Source organism: Aspergillus udagawae (genome assembly GCF_001078395.1).
Source record: "Aspergillus udagawae IFM 46973 DNA, scaffold_1, whole genome shotgun sequence".
NCBI lineage: Eukaryota > Fungi > Ascomycota > Eurotiomycetes > Eurotiales > Aspergillaceae > Aspergillus > Aspergillus udagawae.
Genome location: NW_025091264.1, coordinates 5413662 through 5428143, shown reverse-complemented (window position 1 = coordinate 5428143; position 14482 = coordinate 5413662). Strand labels below are relative to the sequence as shown.

General features: G+C 48.4%; 6 protein-coding genes across 6 annotated transcripts; 2 read left to right on the top strand and 4 right to left on the bottom strand.

The window, feature by feature from the left end:
- Positions 1-3001: 3001 nt before the first annotated feature.
- On the bottom strand, positions 3002-3977 carry Aud_001789 (uncharacterized protein; the record flags this gene model as incomplete). Its single annotated transcript, XM_043287278.1, has 2 exons — positions 3002-3560; positions 3616-3977. 2 exons carry the CDS (start codon positions 3975-3977, stop codon positions 3002-3004), a joined length of 921 nt encoding a protein of 306 aa, XP_043143213.1.
- A 1026-nt stretch (positions 3978-5003) lies between these two features.
- On the bottom strand, positions 5004-5972 carry Aud_001788 (putative lipase/esterase; the record flags this gene model as incomplete). Its single annotated transcript, XM_043287277.1, has 1 exon — positions 5004-5972. The coding sequence occupies one exon, from the start codon at positions 5970-5972 to the stop codon at positions 5004-5006; it is 969 nt and encodes a 322-aa protein (XP_043143212.1).
- An 863-nt stretch (positions 5973-6835) lies between these two features.
- On the top strand, positions 6836-7867 carry Aud_001787 (NmrA/HSCARG family protein; the record flags this gene model as incomplete). The annotated part of the gene is made up of 3 exons (XM_043287276.1): positions 6836-7009; positions 7074-7485; positions 7539-7867. 3 exons carry the CDS (start codon positions 6836-6838, stop codon positions 7865-7867), a joined length of 915 nt encoding a protein of 304 aa, XP_043143211.1.
- Positions 7868-9436: 1569 nt separating this feature from the next.
- Aud_001786 (uncharacterized protein) lies at positions 9437-10276 on the bottom strand (the record flags this gene model as incomplete). Its single annotated transcript, XM_043287275.1, has 3 exons — positions 9437-9526; positions 9584-9792; positions 9844-10276. 3 exons carry the CDS (start codon positions 10274-10276, stop codon positions 9437-9439), a joined length of 732 nt encoding a protein of 243 aa, XP_043143210.1.
- A 571-nt stretch (positions 10277-10847) lies between these two features.
- On the bottom strand, positions 10848-11543 carry Aud_001785 (glutathione S-transferase family protein; the record flags this gene model as incomplete). Its single annotated transcript, XM_043287274.1, has 1 exon — positions 10848-11543. One exon carries the CDS (start codon positions 11541-11543, stop codon positions 10848-10850), a length of 696 nt encoding a protein of 231 aa, XP_043143209.1.
- Positions 11544-13123: 1580 nt separating this feature from the next.
- On the top strand, positions 13124-14032 carry Aud_001784 (uncharacterized protein; the record flags this gene model as incomplete). The annotated part of the gene is made up of 1 exon (XM_043287273.1): positions 13124-14032. One exon carries the CDS (start codon positions 13124-13126, stop codon positions 14030-14032), a length of 909 nt encoding a protein of 302 aa, XP_043143208.1.
- Between the last annotated feature and the right edge of the window lie 450 nt (positions 14033-14482).

Genomic DNA, 14482 nt, shown 5'->3' with positions numbered 1-14482 from the left:
TGGAAAACATTCACTTCATTTCACAATCCAACTCCACCCATGATTGCCGTGCATTTCATAAGGTGGAGGACGGGAAATATATTAACAGCAAACGCCTATTCATATGCTGCGATGGGACTTGCAATAACTCGTATGTACATCTACTATCCGGCCCTGTTACCATGTCTGGAATGTTTTGTGACATTGTTATGACCGGTCGAGCAGCACTGAATTGTGTGGCCCCCCAGACAAATGTCAGCCGTATGTCAGCTGCAATCGCAGATAAATGTTGCAATGGCAAGCTGCAAATAGTCTACTATCATCGAGGGGCGGGGACTGAGCAGTCTAAAACGGTTCGTTTTTTAGGCGGATTCCTTGGAACTGGAGTCCTCCAGGTTGGTTCAAGAAACATCACGGGCAGCATGAGGGCTTTAGAAAGTCTAAGTTGACTAACAGGAATTGGTCGCAGGGCTGCACCCTTAAAGGGCTTCCAGCGGAGTACTTACTGGAGTGTGGAGGTACCTCATGATCTCTAGTTATCGGTGTTGTGGAGTAAGAATGAGAAGCCTTTCGAAGTACAGTAGTTGAAAGTCTCGGAACATGTCAGCCAAAAGATCAATCCAGCCTGCTTTCAGGGGGTAATAGGACTGATAATACTTCCGGCCGTTTGGACTCTATAGTGCACTTTTTGGGCCTAGAAAAGATGCAAAAAAAATGCAGACTGACTGTGCTCCATCAATACTTCCGCATAAACAGCAAGGAATAGGAAATTAATCCAAATCAAATTCCCGACTGCAGCTCATAGAGGTTATAGCCCTGCCTAGTCCCTTACATGGAAAGAGGTGATTTTTACATGTGCTCTTACGTGCCTTGATAATTTAGGGGTCTTGCCTAGCTTTGCAGTTAGACGCTGTCATAGTTCATACTAATGATGCTGTTCCTGATACAGATAATAAACTACCAAATTAAACATCTCACATAATTATAACATACCTTCACGTGTCAGCTCATCCTTTGCAAGTTTCATTTCAATCTCTTAGAATAACCACTACAGGCTACAGCATTTAATGTGGCGTTTAGGAATTATCAGAACATCATACAGTTTGGTAACCTCTACCTAATCATTGCCTCAGAGACACCATTTACTCTGGCTAATCAGATAGCATAAACAGGCAGCAGCCTGGCAAGGCGTAAATGTGAGTTTATGTGCAGCTGTTACATGCATTAACCTTATAGCTTCCCATGAACAGATTAGAATTTAGGAACAAAGTACATAAACTATATAAATGTGCTGACTTGATCCCTTGGCTCATAATATAATTTTACTCGGTTCACAGTAATACAAGATTAAAGCCTCATACCCCGGTTATGGCTCTAAGCTTAGACGTAATATATAACAGTACTAGCAGGGATATTCTCGGCTTAGCCAGGGCTATCACATGGTAGCATTCAAGGCTCACACTTCTCAGTGCTGTATATCCTTGGCACAGCTCTAAGCTATTGCCCTGTATGTATGTGTGGCCCTATTTCATACTCACAACTTGTTAATGCAGTCCTAATTGGTGCGCTACTCCGGTTTTACATCAGGAAAATTGTTTTGGACCACCCCTTGCAAATTATTATGTACTTCAACCACTGAGGCAATAAGTAGCTATTTCACAGTGCTTGTAGAGTCGTCCCATTCTGTCCAGCCTCAGTATGTCTTGTGTGAACCATCGTAGTCTCGTCTATAAAAGTTGGTCCATAGCCCAGCCTTGGAGCATCAATCATTTTAAAATGCAAGACTCAGGAGACTTTTACCTAGATAGACCACCTAGCCTAGAACTTCTTGCCTAAGTATTAAGAGATTCCCCTAGGTATTAAGAGTCAGTCCAGGAAGAAGTCCGTCAGGGTAACTTCAATGAAATCAGAGGATCAATGTATAACTTAGGTGGTATATAACTATGAGGTACTGCGGGCATGGTTATCTAATGGAGCTATTTGAGACCAACTTGTATAATTTCTAGTATTGCTGTTACTATAGTGGCAGGCACCTATCTTATGAAAGTGCTGAACATGATTATTTAGTCCTTGACATCATCTGTTTCCGCGCAAGAGGTGCTTTGAAGAGACCTAGAAAGTAGAATCACTAGGAAATTAAAATTGTTAGTATACTGGCTGGCATCATCTAGGAAGATCTGCCTTTTCTTATCATAGATATAACGGACTACTGGCTTAATGACTGCGCAACAATGACTGCGAGCCAGTGCTACAACTTTACCTATTTTCTGGCCAACCTCGCATCTATAGGCATATATAATGATAGGCTTTTCCAGATCACTCTGCTTGTTTTCTGTAATGCCTTGGAGACTACGCGGCCTCTTAGGAGCCTTGATGACCCTAGTAATGCTAATCCTAAATACAAAATGCAAGACCTCACTGTTGCTGACTTACTGCCAGTGGTGCGTGCTTGGATATAAGAAGCAAATTACAATATAATCTAGCTCTTAGATAAGTCATGAAATGACTTCTCTGATGATACTAGGTGAGGTGGTGCCACTTTTGTTAAGTTAGAGCTAGGTAAGAAGTTACCTTCAGGATTTAGTCACTGGAGATGGATGTTCTAGCTGAAGTGACTGGAAGACATTAATTAAGTATATAATTGAGCTATAGCTGATCTTGAACCACGACGCAAGTCTCTAACAAACATCACTGTCTGTTATCTGGCGGACAAGTTCAGGGACAGCTTAAAAGGGTTATCGGAGTATCATGTAGATGGAACGGAGAAATTGGAATATGTGGTATCTGGTCAACAAACCTGCGAAAGGTGGGATGAATAAGGAAGCATCCACCATAATATCGGCAGGCAAAATTACCATTTATTTGTGGCCTCAAGCAGTCAAGAGCGACAAGAGGAGCAGAGTTTGGCCGTAACGGGTCACCTGTCGCCGCGGTCTTATAGAGGAAACGCATTAGACCGTAGCGTCAGATATGGTCACGGTTACTCGCCGTCTTTGATTCTCTTTTCTGAGACAATCGTCTTCTATCCAACCCCAGAGCTCCCAACTAATGCCCAGGCCAGCTGAACGTCTGATCTAGCCGTGGCAGCCACTGCGAACCCTTTTCCTTCCACTGAATCAAAGATCCGCGATACTTTGTCACGATATACCCGGCTCCGCACCTCCAAGGCAACTGTGGTGAGTAACGGAAGGAAGAATACAGACTCCATGCCTGCGACCTGAAGTCGCCGTTGCAAGTGCTCAAGCGCTGCGATGGCATGATATCTAATCGCGTCTTCCGGCAACATGGGGAGCGGTTCGCCCAGAATACTCCACAGCGGATCGATGAATAATCGAGAGAGGCTAATGAGACCGCAGTGATACAACGACATCATCAAATCGAAGAGCGATCTGGCTTGTATCCAGTTATATGTATGCAGATCCGGAGCCAGCTGTAGCAACTCTTGGCGGACCATATGTCCTTCCTGTATGATGTCTTTTCCTTCCCCAAAATGAATGCTGTCTCGCAAACTAGAAATATTATGTGTGGGCAGGCTATTGCTATATCGCATAGCTCGAGCTCGTTCTAACCAGATCAGCGAACTATTTTCGTGTCAGCTTAGAGGATGCAAACTTCCTACCCGCGCGGAGGCCATACCGGTAGTTTAGTCTACCCAAAAGAGCCATACATCGCAGCAGCCGGGTCTGATCTCTTTGGGTGGCCACTTCCCGAGTGCTGGACTCTTCAGCGCGGCCGAGCAGGCTCAGCCATTTGGGATCTGCAAGTGTGTTATCCTCATCGAATGCCAGAGTCCGAAGCGATTCGAGTACCCAGTACTGGTTGAATATGGCGAGAGCTACCGGACTGGAAAAGCTTTCTGGTCCTCTCAGCTGCACGATGCGCTGTAAGGTACACTTCGTCATCAGGTACCATCGGGTAGTAGATGCGTCGGTCATAAGCTGGGAGGCATCAGTGTGTTTCCGACTGCGGGTAAACCAGAGCGCTTCCAGAACGCCCATAATCCGGACAAGAGGGGAAAACAAACATGAAAGATACTCAGCAGAAGCCCACAGAGAAATGAGCCGTTGTCCCGGCCCGTGGCGGAAGAATCACATGTTTTTCGCTGCAAGTATGAACAACACTCGATGTATGTAGCCTGAGCTGTCGCTAAAAATCTCTGCTGAAGCGACGGGTCACTATGAGAGCATTCACCCGCTGCAATGACCGCTCCCAGTGCGCACATCGCTCTGCGGACTGGTTCCACCTGCCCACAGATCGAACCGGTAATCTCACGAGTAAAGCCGTTCATAAGTGGCGAATACTGTCTCCCAACTAGGTTGTAGAACTTGGTGACCAGGAAGTCATGTAGGTGAACATTCATACCTATGCCGGGACTGACAGAGGCCGGCGGCTGGCAGACCACGATGGCCAAGTCGCTACTCGACTCCACAGATGACACCGCGTCGCATCTGAGAGTCCGACTGCGGCACGCGGAGCAGGGGCGAGACCCATCACACTGAGAGTTGTTATCACGATTATGATCCAAGAGACTGCGTTTCAACTTTGCAGAACCTACTTTAATATGACTGCGCCGACAGTTCTCACAACGATGACTCTTCCGACGCTTGTCATGCGGCCCGCAACGCCGACGTACTTGGAAAGTGCCAAGGGACATCCTGGTCACCGAGATTTATGCCGCAAGGATACTATCGTTGTTGGTGGCTGACGCGCTTCAATCAACATGACGTGTAGAAAAAGTGAGGGTTGATAGACGGTCACCCACATCGTTAATCGTTAATCTGCGTGGGGCCTACCGCCTACTCTGTCTGTTACGCTAGTGTCCCACTTCAGGCGAAATTTCGGCCAAACCAGTAACACAGGTATTTTAGAACTTTACTGCTTCCGGCGTGGTCTCACCCATTTCAAGAGTCATATACTGCTTTATGATCTATCTTTGAGAATTCATACGTCTGTAGAGCATGCAGGTTTCGTGATCTTAGCGCATCAACTCTTGGAGCGTCATGATACCATGCGGAGTGCAAAGGTCAGGAAGTTCTACCTAACCGAGATATAACGCGACGGATCCACTCTCTCCTCGCTGTTCTCGCCTGAATCGAGATCGCTGCCGTGGGAGCCAAGAGATCAAAGGCATGGAAAGCCCCAGGCCAGACGTGTAACTCAGCCTGGACGCCGCAATGCCACAACCTTGTGGCGTAGGCAACGGCTTCGTCTCGGAAGACTTCTGCAGAACCAACATCAACGTAGGCCATAGGCAGACCGAAGAGGTCAACCGCCCGGCCCGGCGAAGTGTAGATGCTGATAGAATCGCTTCCAAACCGCTGTCCAAGGAGGCATTTCCAACCGAGCAAGTTACTTCCCCTGCTCCATGTGCCCTCTTCTTCATATTGCTTGCTGGACACGGTATCGTTGCGGTCGTCAAGCATTGGAGCCAGCAGCATTTGAGCGCTTATCTTTGGTCCGCCCCGGTCTCGGGCAAGGAGACACACCCCCGCCGCCAACCCTCCCCCTGCAGAAGACCCCGCGATTAACATCCGGTCGGGGTCAATGCCTAGAATCGCAGCGTTTTCTGCCACCCAGACCAGTCCCGCATAGCAGTCTTCGAGCGGGACGGGATCTTCATATTCCGGCGCGAGGCGGTATTCGACAGAGACGCAAACAGCATTGTGTTCTTGAAGATAGTCAAGGATCTCCCTAATGCCTGCAAAACGATTTCCCATGATCATCCCTCCCCCGTGAATGTAATAGACGCCAACTCCTGCCTCGAGATCGGCAGAACAATGTCTCCAGACGGACAGAACAATCTCTCCATTGGGTAGAATGAGTGGTATCTCCTCGTGAGTAAAGTTCGCGTTGATGTGAGCTGAGCCGGCACTGGGTTTCGTTCCACGAAGAAGTGGGATATGTGACTGGGTTATTGTATGAGGGATCGGAGTTGCAGCTAATGCCATTTCGAGCTCGACGTCGTACGGCGGCCGCGGCAGTGTTGATGGCATGATGTCTCCAAGGAGAATTACACAAAACCAGTCTCGATATGTTATCTGACCTTCTGCAAATCACCGAGGATTTGTCGGAGAGATTGTTCAAGACCGAGGCGGATGTCCTGCTTTTGTCCACCTTTTGCGGAAGACCTGGAGTATGATGATAAAAACTCACCTAAACCAGACCCCGGTTATTGCCCGGATAGTCAAGGTTTGTCCGGCTCAGACGATACTTAAGGTGCTACCACTCCAGAAATGCTGCGGTGGAAGGGGAAAGGGGGTTAAATCTGCTTTAGTAGCGTTCCTTAGCTCGCGTTCCCGGTGTGCTTTGGGATACGGCATTTTCTATTAGCCACAGTCAAAAACCATATTTGTTTTGAAGCAGGGATCGCGACATTATTACCCTATTGGTATTAGTGGTTAGTTATTAGACTCAAGGCTGACTACGGGACCGGTTCCACCAGTTTTAGCCTAGTCCCACTGCCAAGCATTTATTCCCTGGTTCATAACTTCTACCAATTATTCGGACATTCCGACACCCCGATCTGACAAATTGTCTCTTGACTTTCTCCAGCGGCGGGGGGSGGGGGGCGGGGGGCGTAAGTGGTTCTGCTAAGACGGGAGGCCGTCCAACGCAGAAGCACCCACTCGGTCTACAACGTTCGCCGAGCTTATTCATTCGCCATAGATGACTTACGCAAGGTGATTTATTTGCCTTTGCCAAAACCAAGCTTGAGACTTAAGAGGCTTGAGATTATAAAAGCTCTCCGGAAGTCTCGAGCGTTGGGTTAACTCGTCAAGCACACCAAACCCACAAAAACGGCTGCTCATCATATCAACAAGTTCAATTTCAATCTACTACATCTTAACTCTACGCCATGTCTAAGTTGATCACCGTCTTTGGCGCCACCGGCAACCAGGGTGGTTCCGTCATCGATGCCATCCTCGCCGATCCCCAACTCTCAAAGGAATTCAAGATCCGGGGTATTACCCGCGATACGACCAAGAAATCAGCCCAGGAGCTGGCCAAACGGGGCGTTGAAGTTGTCTCTGTAAGATTCTACTTGATCACTAAGACTTTCAGAAGCAATCATTCATAAAGGCAACCTTATATAGGCTGATTTAGGCTCCGTCGACTCTCTTACCGCAGCCCTTGAGGGCACCCACACCGTCTTCCTGGTCACCAACTACTGGGAGACCATGAATGCCGACATTGAGTACTCCCAAGGGAAGAATGTGGCTGATGTATCCAAAGCTGTTGGTGTCTCTCACCTCATCTTCTCTTCCCTGCATCATGTGAAGGAAGAGAGCAAGGGACGACTCACCCATGTTCCTCATTTCGATAGCAAGGCCAATGTTGAGAAGTACATTCGTGCTTCAGGAGTGGGGTGCAGCTTTGTCCTTCCTGGATACTACATGAGCAACTTCAAGCAGATGCTCAATCGGGCTGAGGATGGTTCATACCAGCTCTTCTACCCTGTCAGCAACCAAGCCAAGTTCCCTCTGTTTGACGCTGCCCAGGATACAGGTAAGGGTACTGTATTCTCTCTCTCTGAACAGCAACTGAAGTATCTATACCAGGTCTCTTTGTAAAGGCCGCAATTAAGCACGCGGATCAGTTGAAGAACAAGAGAATTCTGGCAGCCGCCAAGTACTATACCCCTGAAGAAATTGTGGACACCTTCTCGCAGGTTTCCGGCAAGAAGGCTGTCTTCATACAGGTTTCTCCAGAGCAGTACAAGGCCTCCTTGCCTCCTGCTGTTGCGGAGGAGTATCTCGAGAACCAGCTGTTCGTCGAGGAGCCTGGCTACTACCTCGGAGAGCCCCTGGAACCTAGTCTGAAGCTCCTTGACTCTAAGCCTACTACATGGGCGGAATTTGTCCAGAAGAATGTCTCCGCCTGGAAATGAGCTTAGTATGCCTGTCACTCATGAAAGAATCCTAATCTTGATGTGGAAAACCGAAATGAATTCATATCGTTCATAAGTCTCTCTTTAAATTATCCAAAATTGTATAGGCTTCGTGTATAATTCTCCAACATCAATTCAATCTGATTATCCGCCTGTTTCCGTTAATTTTGGCCATGCCACTACTCAGCCAATGTGCAATGCAGGGCATCGTAAGGAGGAAATATCCCTGTGGAGCGAGCCCTTCGTACGGCGACTAGGATCACTCTTGTTTCGACACCTGATATACCTGCTCCCTCACAGAGTAGTGATGGCTCTATTTAATCATTTCAGCTGTTCTGGAGGCGCTGATCCTCTATGATTGTTGTTGTCCTGGCTTCTGCCCCGTTAAGATTTGTACCCTGGGTGTTCTTTAGTAGGCATTTTCGCGGACAGAAGCATTGGTTGTCCAGCAACTACCACATCTGTGCTATGTCAGTTCCTGTGCCATCACAAGGTTCCTGCAGAAGGCGGTGCCCCAGCCGAGCACACAATGACAGCCCGCGCAAATCGAGGTTTCCCATGGGCTCCAGTACCGCGTCGCCTGATTCCCAGCGAAGCAAATGGCCTAGACACTGGCGTTCGTCTCTATAGGAGTGATTTCGTTCACTAAACTCTAAGGGATTCAGATTCTAACTAGAGGGGAGTGTCCCATTACAACTTCCCTAAAACCAATACACTTCATGATGTTTTTCATAGGAATTGACATTGGGAAAATGGCCCCTAGGTCCACACCTTGTGATTGTAAGCGAAAGCAGAGAAGATAAGGGAGAGTCCTTTGAATGCCCAGGACCTAATGAGCCCCATTGATAGGGTATTCCCGGACATGCAATTTGCACGGCCTGGAAGAACTGAAAATTCAAGCCTCTGGGAATCTGACCTCGGAAGGAACCAAGAACGCCATCGACGGCTAAACTAGGTAAGCAGGAGGATCCCAGGTATCTCCAGGGGCGAAGAGTGAACGTACTGAGCTGGCCGACGTGCAAATGAGTGCCCAGCAAAAGAAATGGGATGGCGGGACCGGCCTCGAAGAGGAGGCCGAAGCCCGAAACTTTAGTAAGAGTGCCACCCAAGAAGTGACGATCGTTACCTGGTCCGAGATTTCATTTGCAGCCATGCGTTGCCATTTGTTTGTTTACACATGGACCCATTACTCGCAATCGGCGCTTGGACTGGTTGAGGACAGTGCACCTGGAAATTTCACTATTACGATAGTGCAGTATGCTTAGAATATTTGATCGCATTCAGAATATTGGACAGATCCAAAACTCCGCGTGACTTTCATACTACTAAGCCTAGTGCTGTAGCAGCTGCTGTTTATATTTCTTCAGAGTAAATGCTCTAAATTGGCGGTAGTAGTTTCGAGGGACACGCAAATTGGGCCCATACAATGTTATGTTTTCTGTACACCGGCAGAGGTAAGAGATAAATATTATATATTCCTGCCATGTGAGCATTCGTAGTATTGCATCATTAAACAACAATCCGAGATACAAGAATTAGATTGGCTGGGCAACCATTCTTTTCCCCCTTTTACCACTTCTCCGAATACGGCCTGAGGTCTATTTCATGCGTAAATGAAGACCTGGGCTGGGTGTGCAAAAACCAGTATGATTCCGCAATCTGGTGAACAGTGATCAATACAAGAACCATATGCCCGGGAGATTCTAATTCACTTACCCATTTAGGGTCAATTTTCGAATCCGGAATGTCTTGGCTGTAACCCTTAGTTTTCTCGGTATCAATGATCCCATCAATGATAGCATGGGAGACATGAACGCCCTTGGGCCCGAATTCACGCGCGAGAGACTGAGACAGAGCACGGATTCCAAACTTGCTCATGGAGAACCCAGATAACCCAGAACCGCCTTTGAGTGCAGCTGTTGCACCTATTAGAGGCAGTTAGAGATGATTTATCAGTAGATCTGAGTATCTTGTACCTGTGAAAATGAGAGTGGGCGGATAGTGTCCTGTGGCTTTATTCAACATCAAGGGCAGTGTAGCCTGAGCGAAATTGAATGCTCCCTTAATGGACGGCTCGAGGCTCCCTAAGAACTCTTCGGGGCTTTGTTCCAGGAAAGGAGTTCTTGTAAATTTACTTGCAACGTTGTAGATCGCTGCCGCGATGCTAAGATCAGGACCAAACTTGGTCTTGATCTGTTCCATTGTCGAACTCATACTCGAGGAGATCGTCACGTCGGTGGGTATGCCCATTGCAGAGCCTCCACTCTGCGTGATGTTGTTGACTAATGGTTCGAGTGATAGTTGCGATCGAGCAAGCAGAACCACAGGGTAGGTCTTAGCAAACCGGCGGGCGACAGCACTGCCTAATCCCGGCCCTGCGCCGGCAACGATTACAATAGCTTTTGGCATCTTGTATGGCTTGTGATGGGTGAGGTCGTATGTTGATTGACTAGCACATCGCACAGTCCGCTCATTTATAGGATCTTGAGGCAGGGTGGCATTATCTACTAATGATGTGGATGATCATTGCATACAGGAACTCTAAAGTTCAAAAGCATGATGACCCAACGATTGGGTAATTCTCGGAGACTCGGCGCTGCCAGCGAAGCCGAGATTATATAATCACTGCGTCCTCAAGTTTCTTAACGCCAAGCATACCCGCTGGGCTGACTGGTTGACAATGATGCTGTGGCTTGAAGCTAGCATACCCTGGGCCGATCTAACATTGAGCCAATCATTAGGGTCAATTGCCTCCAGTAGAGTTTCGAGGTTTGTCACTTCTCGCTCTTCGTTGACTGGTGAGACTGAGAGCCATTTGCAGACCTTTTTTCTCCACCCTTATGCATAGTAATAGATACGGTAGGGATCCTTAAACTCCGAAAAGATGGAGAGCAACAGCAATCAATGGTGTTATTACAGGAGAGGTGAAAACAATCTCATCAGGCAATAATCTTCTAAATCTGATGCCAATACTACATAATTATCCCTTCAGTGTCTCTGTTGCCTTCGGCATCTTCTCCGCCATCATCCTCTCCTGCTTCTCAATAAGCTCTTTGACTGTCGGCCGGGTATTCATTCTCTCCAGCCAGGCCGCCACATGTGGAAATTCCCCTGCGTCAAATCCTTCGTCCGATAGCATACTCTCCGCTGCATTCTGCCAGGACACAAAGGCCAAATCCGCGTAGGAAAGCCTGTCCCCCACAAGCCAGTCCCTTGTCTCTAGCCAGCGGTTTAGTACCTGGGATACCCGCCGAATCTCGTTCAGATATCGATCGAGCGCGCTCTGGACGCGCTCTGGATGGTACCGTTTGAACCACACTGCTTGCCCATAATATGGCCCTTGTCCAGATGCTTGGAAGTACAGCCACTGGCGGGCCTGATGCGCCTCGGCAGTGCCCGGGACAAAACTAATCCGCCGGTCTTTGTCGTACGTCTCAATCAGATATTCAATGATCGCCCCGGACTCCCAGAGGGTGATTCCAGTATTAGGGTCGTGGATTGCGGGAAGGCGACCGTTCGGGTTGATGCTCTCGTAGGCAGGGGTCTTGAGTTCACTGAATTCGATGGAGACAGGGTTGGTAGGGAGATTGAGCTCCGACAAGATTATGGATATTTTGAATGGATTAGGTGCGAATGACCCTCCGTAGACCGTAATCGGTTTCAGCGGTTGCGACATAACTGTACTTGGTATTATTGTTTGCTTCAGGAGAAGTACGAATGCTTGCAGGGGGAGTTTCGGCGAGAGGAGAGAGAAGGGCGAGGGGAATATGTATGAGTTCTCTCGCTTCGCATTGTACAACTCCGCCATTTGACCCAATCTTCTCTGTCTTCATCAATGTGATTCGACTTGGCTGGGTGGACATTTGCCCGCCATCCTCGGTCTCGGGCCGCTGCTTGCCTCTGAGCCGAGCCCGAGACTGGCGATTACCAATATACCTGGCCCAATAAATCTGCGCTCGAAAACCTCCACTGTCGCAGGAAAAACCAGAGCCCCGCCAGCATCGATGCATAGCTGCCTTAGGTGCTCAATATCATGTTTTGGGTAAGGCCATCGCCCCTGAGAATTTGCCGGTGGAGTTTAGAAGTTAGTTTCGCAGTGTGAAGAGGATCGCAACCTAATTGCCGTACGTTTCCCCAGAAATGCGTTTATGGCTCATTTTCTTCCCAAGCCATACCTAAGGCTTGGGTGTAGTAATACAATTTAGGGTCTCCAAAAGCTGTCACACTTGTATTCCCAAGCCTGCTTCGTGACTGGCAACCAGCTAACACTCCTGGACCTGAAGCTACTTGTGGCGGAATGGATATAACCAAAGGGATTTCGAATCAATGCAAGCGGCCTGTCAGGGTTTGAAGTCAGCTGTCTGTTAAAGGTGATGCTGTAGGGCCTGTTGTCGGCGCCACCTTCCCTGTCGGAGCATGGCGTAAACACTGGGCAGCAAATCAAGCGTTATTTTGGATAGACTCTGAAAAGGGGAATTGGAGCATGTTGGTGGTGTTCACCACATCTGAACCAATCATGTCACAGTTGAGCAACACAGGCTCGAACATAATGAGCAGGACGGTACCTGTGGAATTTTGCAGTATAACCTATCGCATAGAAGCATCAACTACTGGCTGAAAGGTATATGAAATTAAGACTTAATTTGGATTCTTTACCAGACTGGGCGCATCGGAGTTGCCAGGAAGGTCAAGCCCGGTCTTTCGTGAGAGAACAGTGAGTGAGCCAGTAATGGCTTTGCGTTTAGGAACTCCGTGCAAGCCAATATGCTAAAGTTCATGCAGCGTACCCACCACCGTTCGTGGCGCACAGCAGACAAGAAAAATAGTCAAAACATTCATTTAGTCATGAACCTAGTGGATTGCTGAGAAAGCAACCCCCAACACTACATTGTATAGCGTAAAAGGTCGGCCTGAGAAAAGACCGATTTCCCGATCCATTAATAATCCTCTCTAAGCAGCGATCTTCGTTTGTGCTGTGCCCTGTGCCCTTGTATGGGGACGCAGCTCCTTTCACGGAGCAAAAAGATGCTTTTCTCCGGCCTTGGCCCAAGACCTTGGACTATTCAGAATGTCTTAGTGGTAGTATACTTCCCCTGAAATATAACTTACTCTGTCTAATCTGATAATGGACCCTCAGCGCCTCTCTGTCTCTTAGTGTGGGTATCATAACTACAGAATTCGAAAGTAAATTCATTATCTTCATCCCTTTGTTGCACACAACTAACGAGAAGGAAAAGTAAGAAAAGAAAGAAAATAATGGCTTCGTCATTTGTCGCGATTGCTGGCGCCACCGGCATGCTGGGCCAGCTTGTCGCAAAGGAGCTCACGAATCGCGGCGTACCCGTGAAGGCCCTCGTCCGCCCCAACACCAGTCCCTCGCGTACCGAAACCCTGAAGGAGAATGGTGTCTCTGTTGTTCCTGTCGACCTATCCGACATTCCAGCCCTCCAGAAAGAGCTCACAGGAGCCAGCTGCGTCGTCTCTACGCTGCAGGGTTTAGCCGACGTCATCCTGACCGCGCAGGGCAACCTCCTCGATGCTGCAGCGGCGGCTAAAGTGCCCCGGTTCATTCCTTCGGACTTCTCCCTCGATTTCACCAAGACACGGCCGGGAACCAACCGTAACCTGGACCTCCGGCGCCAATTCCACTCACAGCTCGATCGGTCGGGGATTGCCTGGACCAGCATTCTTAACGGCGGCTTCACGGATCTACTCGGCGGAGACTCACCCATGATCAATCACAAAAAGGGGAAGGTCATGTACATCGGCAGCGCGACGCAGTTACTGGACTTTACCACCGTGGCGGACACGGCCGCGTACACGGCCGCTGTGGCGGCCGATCCCAATCCCACACCCCGGTTCCTCCGCATCGCTGGCGACGTCGTTAGTGTGAAGGACATCTGCGAGATCGCGGGGAATATAGACGGCAAATCGTTTCGGCCGTCGTGGATGGGCACCGTCGGGTTTATGAACGTCCTCATCTGGCTTCTGAAGCTGTTTGGAGGCCAAGATCAGATCATGCCAATTTGGCAGGGCATGCAATACATGGCTAATATGTTCTCCGGCGCTGGAAAGCTAGAACCCCTGGATAATGACCGTTATCCCGGGTTGAAGTGGACCAAGGTGATTGACTTCCTTCGAGAGGATCGGAAGAAGCAAAGGTAATGCGGAGACTCAGTTTTGTTGTGGATCGAGGCTCTATCAAGTAGACATTAGAACTCCGTATACGGTTCTGTATAGAACCGGATTGATTTCCAATCCATCTGATGTCCGTCTTGCATACAAACACTCAAGTTTTCAGATGAGAATAATAATAATTGACCTTCCTCCGAATCACAACAAGTTTCAATGAGTACAAAGCAAGGGTATCCGGAGCCGAGTAAATTTGAAGTACTAGCTTTGCTTTTTACGGCTGCCATACATGATATCAGAAGGATCAAGCAGGGACACGTAAAACCATCATAGGAAGCTAAGTTAGGTTGTGTGATGGCACTGATATAACTGACTGACGGAAGCTCATCATGGAAACCTACTATCGAAGTCGATGCTGACGCGACTGCTTCTACTACTACAGTATCACCTCGCCATGAATGTCTCTATGGGAGCAGAAAGTGT